This window comes from Triticum urartu, chromosome 5 (genome assembly GCF_003073215.2).
Source record: "Triticum urartu cultivar G1812 chromosome 5, Tu2.1, whole genome shotgun sequence".
NCBI classification, from domain to species: Eukaryota; Viridiplantae; Streptophyta; class Magnoliopsida; order Poales; family Poaceae; genus Triticum; species Triticum urartu.
The window spans coordinates 428,311,692-428,316,264 of record NC_053026.1 but is presented as its reverse complement, the minus strand read 5'-3'; the positions used below and the strand labels follow the sequence as shown (position 1 = coordinate 428,316,264).

General features: G+C 56.1%; 1 protein-coding gene across 1 annotated transcript; it reads right to left on the bottom strand.

The window, feature by feature from the left end:
• Nucleotides 1-728: 728 nt before the first annotated feature.
• Nucleotides 729-3,874, bottom strand: LOC125509522 (protein indeterminate-domain 16-like). The gene is made up of 3 exons (XM_048674505.1): nt 3,279-3,874; nt 2,768-3,170; nt 729-1,922 (listed from the first exon to the last, which is right to left on the bottom strand). Exons 1-3 carry the CDS (start codon nt 3,412-3,414, stop codon nt 986-988), a joined length of 1,476 nt encoding a protein of 491 aa, XP_048530462.1. The 5' UTR covers nt 3,415-3,874; the 3' UTR covers nt 729-985.
• Nucleotides 3,875-4,573: the final 699 nt, after the last annotated feature.

Below are 4,573 nucleotides of genomic sequence, written 5' to 3'. Positions count from 1 at the left end.
TTTGGTAGGGGCAGCAACACAACAAGCCCGCCTAAAGGGACTCAGCTGGGACGCCGTTGTCATCGCCATCACCAAACCCTTCTCCTTTACAATCGCCATACTTCCTCCATTCATGTGTGAGTATTCGGTTGCAGACACATTAGATGGATTGGAATTTGGTGATGCCAATCTTGTAATAGTGCTATCATGTTAGGGGTTTGATTAATGGTGTGACTATTGTTCTCAGTCTATTATGGATGCAACTTTGCTATGCTTAATGCTTGACTAGAGCACGAATACAATGAAATCTGATCTGAAGCATTCATCCACATCAACTGTGGAGCATCAAGCACAATGGTTTGGTGACCGTGACTTTCTCTTGGTGAGGAGGTGAATTGCGGTCCATTTTGATTTAGTGCTCACATTTGCACCCACATGTACACGTTTAGTATAATGAAAAGTCATGATATTCATGAATTTATCTTTGTCAGATGTAGGCGTGTGTCGATATGTGGGCGATTACAGGCGTGTGTTCGGATGTGTAAGCGTGTCGACGTTTGCAATTCGGTAAAATGGTCCAAGTTAAAGAAAAAACAACGATCAGTGTTACTTGACTGAACAAGTTTGTCCGAGAAAAATAGTGCACTACTAGCATTTCTGTATCTGAGTTCGTTAAATATTTCCAGTTGCATGCAACAGCTTGTCACAATAAAGGTGGCATCTTCATCTCCTGACCTTTACGAGTGGCATCATGAACTCTCCCCAGCTGCACTAATGATATTTCAGCAAAATCCAACGGGAAGCAAACAAGCGAAAGATTCCATGCACGTCACAATTAGCTAGCTAGCCAGCCATGCTTAGCTTTTCTCTGCAGCTCGATCAGAAGACCCAAAACACTCCGGCAGCATCTAACTACACCACGACTCACCGTGGGACAACCCCGCCGGCCGTCTCGCCGGTGAAAACAAAAAGCAACTCAAAGGTAGACCAAGATGGCTTAGCTTGGCTACATAGTGTCCATTGTGGCGTGTTGTTGGCGCCGCCGCATGCCGTCGAGGATGAGGGGCTCGTCGACGTTGTCGACCTCGACGTCGCCGCCCTCGGTCACGTAGCTGCAGGCCACCTCCGAGGACATGGCGGCGGACGGCCTCACCGCCCCGAACTTCTGGCGGCAGCTGAAGCAGGTGATCTGGAGCAGCGTCGCGTTGACCTGCCGCACGGCGTGCTCGCGGAGCGCGTGGGCGCGGCTCAGCTCCACCTGCGCCAGGTGCCGCATGCGCTTGGCGCTCGCCAGCTCCTGCTCGGCCAGCTCCCCCTGCCGCTTCGCCTGCGCGCGTGCCTCGTCCGCGGCGGCCTTCTCCGCCATCGCTTGCCGCAGCTCCTCCCGTGCCTCCTGCATGGTCCTGGCCGCGGTGCCACCGCTGGGCTCGCCCACGTCTCTCCTTCCACGGTTGTCGCCGCTGCAGAAGCCTATTGAAAGCTGCAGCTGCATGGCGGCGTTGTCTCCCTGCGAGATGGGCGCCGGCGGTGACTGTGGCGCTGCGTACCACGACGGCGCCACGCCCAGAGGCGCAGCCGCACCGACCGTGCTGCCGCTGGACGGCGGCATGAGCTGCAGCTCAAGGTTGTGCCCGCCACGGCCACGGCCATCGGGCTGCGGCGTCCGCGGCGACGGCACCTGCTGTTCGAACCGGTGGAACGCGGCGGGGTTCGGACTGCGCATTGCCGCGGCGCCGGGCCAGCTGACGGCGCTGATGACGACGTCGCTGGACGGGCTGGTGCTGGACGCTGTCCGGGAGCGAGACAGCGATATCGCCGGCGGCGGCGCCTGCTGCTGCGACGACGGGGCGGCCGCCACCCCACACGCCGGCGCTGCCACTCCCGCCCCCGCCTGCGGGCAACCGGCGGTGCACGTGTCCTGGTGCTCTATGAAGCTCTCCACCCTGCACCACATTTCCACGAGCCCACCCATTAGTTAGAGAGAGGGCCGGCGACCAACAATCACATATTCACATCGACGATCAATCACAACAGCACTAGTACGTATACTCGTATGGTCAAGAGGAGCATGAATTAGCAAGGACTGAGGATACCAACAGCAAGCGAGCGAGAAAAGAGACTTTATTGCATGTGCTGAGAGGAATTTATGTTGCTGCCCGGCCGCGGGTCCAAAGGCTTGGATCTACTCTACATGTTGCTGCCATGACTTGTGAGTAGTATTATTATATTATATTGCGATCCAGGGCGGCATGGATCGATCGTAGGCAGCAATTGTCAGGTAGCAGCAGTGCGAGTATGAGATTTTGGCCCCGGGCGGGCTAGGCGGGCTAGGCTAGCGTGCGCAGATTAAATGGGGGGCGCTGCCTGCCGCTGTTGCAGCGCTCGCTCGCGTCCGACGACGGACGCAGAAACAAATGCGCGAGCAAGCAAGAAACCAACGGAGGTGTGCGCACGCAGACACAGGGAAAGGGGCTGGGGCTGCTCTGCGCTCCCCCTCGGAAATTGTGCCCTGATCCGCACCCTCCGATAAAGAAAGAGAAAAGGAAGGAGAAGTGAGCCCCAGCCGTGTGCCGTGCTGCAGAGAACAAAGAAATCCTTTCCCGGAGAGAGAGAAAGAAAGAAAGGGGGGAAGGAAATACATCCGCCTTTCTGTCCCGCATTGAACCGGATCGAGCCGGCCGGGAACTGCTCGAGCTTGCTTGCTTGCTTGTTGTAAAGAAAGAAAATGGCGTTCGATGAGTTGGAGGGGCGGTGGGGAAGAAGAGAGAGGGGGAGGTTGATTGCTTACCGGGAGAAGACGCGGCCGCAGTCGCAGGAGTGGCCGCGGGTGCCGCAGGTCTTGAGGTGGGCCTTGTAGTCGGAGTGGACGGCGTAGGCCTTGGAGCAGCGGCTGCAGGCCCACTGGCGGTGGCCGCTGTGCTTGCGGCGGAAGTGCTTCTTGATGCCGACCAGGTCGCCCAGGGCGTGGGAGGGGTCGTGGTGCAGGCAGCTCGGCTCCGGGCACACGAACACGCGCTTCCGCGCCGCCTCGCCGGCCTCCCGCTTCAGCAGCTTCCACGGCACCTTGTGCCGCCGCCGGTGCATCTGCAGGTTCTGGTCGCGCTGGAACCCCTGGTTGCAGATCTCGCACACGTACCGGTCCGACTCCAGCAGAGTCCGCGGCGACAGCGACACCACCTCCGCGTCCGGGTCTGCAACATCATCAGCGTTAGCGCTAGTTTTTCCACTCCACCATTGCGTACCTACCAGTAGCTAGCCGGGCTATCATGCAATTAGATGCAATGGCGTACGCTGCGTACCTGGTGTCCCGGCCGGCCGGCGTTTCCTCTTGGTCGCGGGGGAGCCGGTGGCGATCTGCAGCGACGACCCGAACGGAGGCTCCGCCGTTTCCTCGTCGGTAGGCGGCCCAGCCATCGGCGCGCAAGAGCCCAACATGGCTTCCTTGCCAGCAACTCGCTCAGAAGAGGAGAGAGAGAGAAAGAATCCTCCTTCCCCTCTCTAGCTCGCCTGATCAAGAGAGCCTATCTACACGATGGAAACGGAATGCGTTCCGCTGCCTATATAGGGAGGGAGAAGAGATGAACCAGATGTGGGGGAGTGGTAATGGGCTCCGAAGGGGGCTAATGATCTACAACAAGAGCGAGCGTTCGGAAGGAATTAAAGGTGGAAAGGAGGGAGGGAGGGAGGGGGGAGGGGGAGGAGGGAAGAAAGGGTCTCGGAGTTGGCTTTTGTGAGCTGCTACAGAGACAACACCAAAGGAGGAGAGAGATGCGACGAGAGGCGAGAGGGAGAGGGAGGAGGCAGGCAGCTTTCCACCGGCTTTAGGTTTCAGCAGCTTTCTTTGGGATTATATGGGGAGGGAAGAGAGAGGGAGTGAGAGGGGAGGGGGGAGAGCTGGAGTTGGTAAGTACTTCTGGGGTTTGTGCCTTAATTGTCCTTGCAGGGCCGCAGCTAAGGACAGGAGGAAGATGATGAGCGAACGAGGGAGGGAGGAGGAAGATGCATGGCTGGCTGGCTGGCGTCTCAATAAACTAAGGACTTTTTAAGGGAGTTTGCACAGATGGATGGATATACGTTTGGGGTAGCTCGCAATCGTTGTCTAGCTAGCCACGCACAAGAGAACAAATGCTACAGAGAGAGAAGGGGGGAGAAGAATACTGTACAATGAGCTTTAAAAAATTATGGAATGAAATTCAATAGTTTATGAACGTATTGTTTTTTTTTTCTCTTCCACTATACTATTTGGGTCGCCATGCTCTGGGCATGCAGCGGGGTCTTGTTAAAAGAGCAAGATCTTCTCCAACATAACCGTCACATGCATGGGGAATGCTTGCATGCATCAAGTGATTCTATTCCACAATGCTCCATCAGGTTAGTTTATAGCAAACGGAACTGGTAATCGAACTGCCGAATTTCTGAGCAGCTATTTGGGTCTTGTGCACTTTTGTTATTCCTGTGTTTGGAACAGGTTGGCAGCACTTCAGGGACAAACTGGAGCACCGTGCTCTTCTGTGAAAAATACCAACTCCAGAGTTCTAGCTAGTAAGCAAATAAGATAATTTAAACGCTGTAGTACTATGTACACTTGTAACAT

What these genes read in the sequence shown, in the direction of transcription:
- LOC125509522 (XM_048674505.1), bottom strand. Translation starts at nt 3,414, where the DNA reads ATGTTGGGCTCTTGCGCGCCGATGGCTGGGCCGCCTACCGACGAGGAA. An exon ending in CCGGCCGGCCGGGACACCAG is followed by an intron (nt 3,171 to 3,278) that starts GTACGCAGCGTA and finishes ATGATGTTGCAG; the next exon opens with ACCCGGACGCGGAGGTGGTG. An exon ending in TGCGGCCGCGTCTTCTCCCG is followed by an intron (nt 1,923 to 2,767) that starts GTAAGCAATCAA and finishes AATGTGGTGCAG; the next exon opens with GGTGGAGAGCTTCATAGAGC.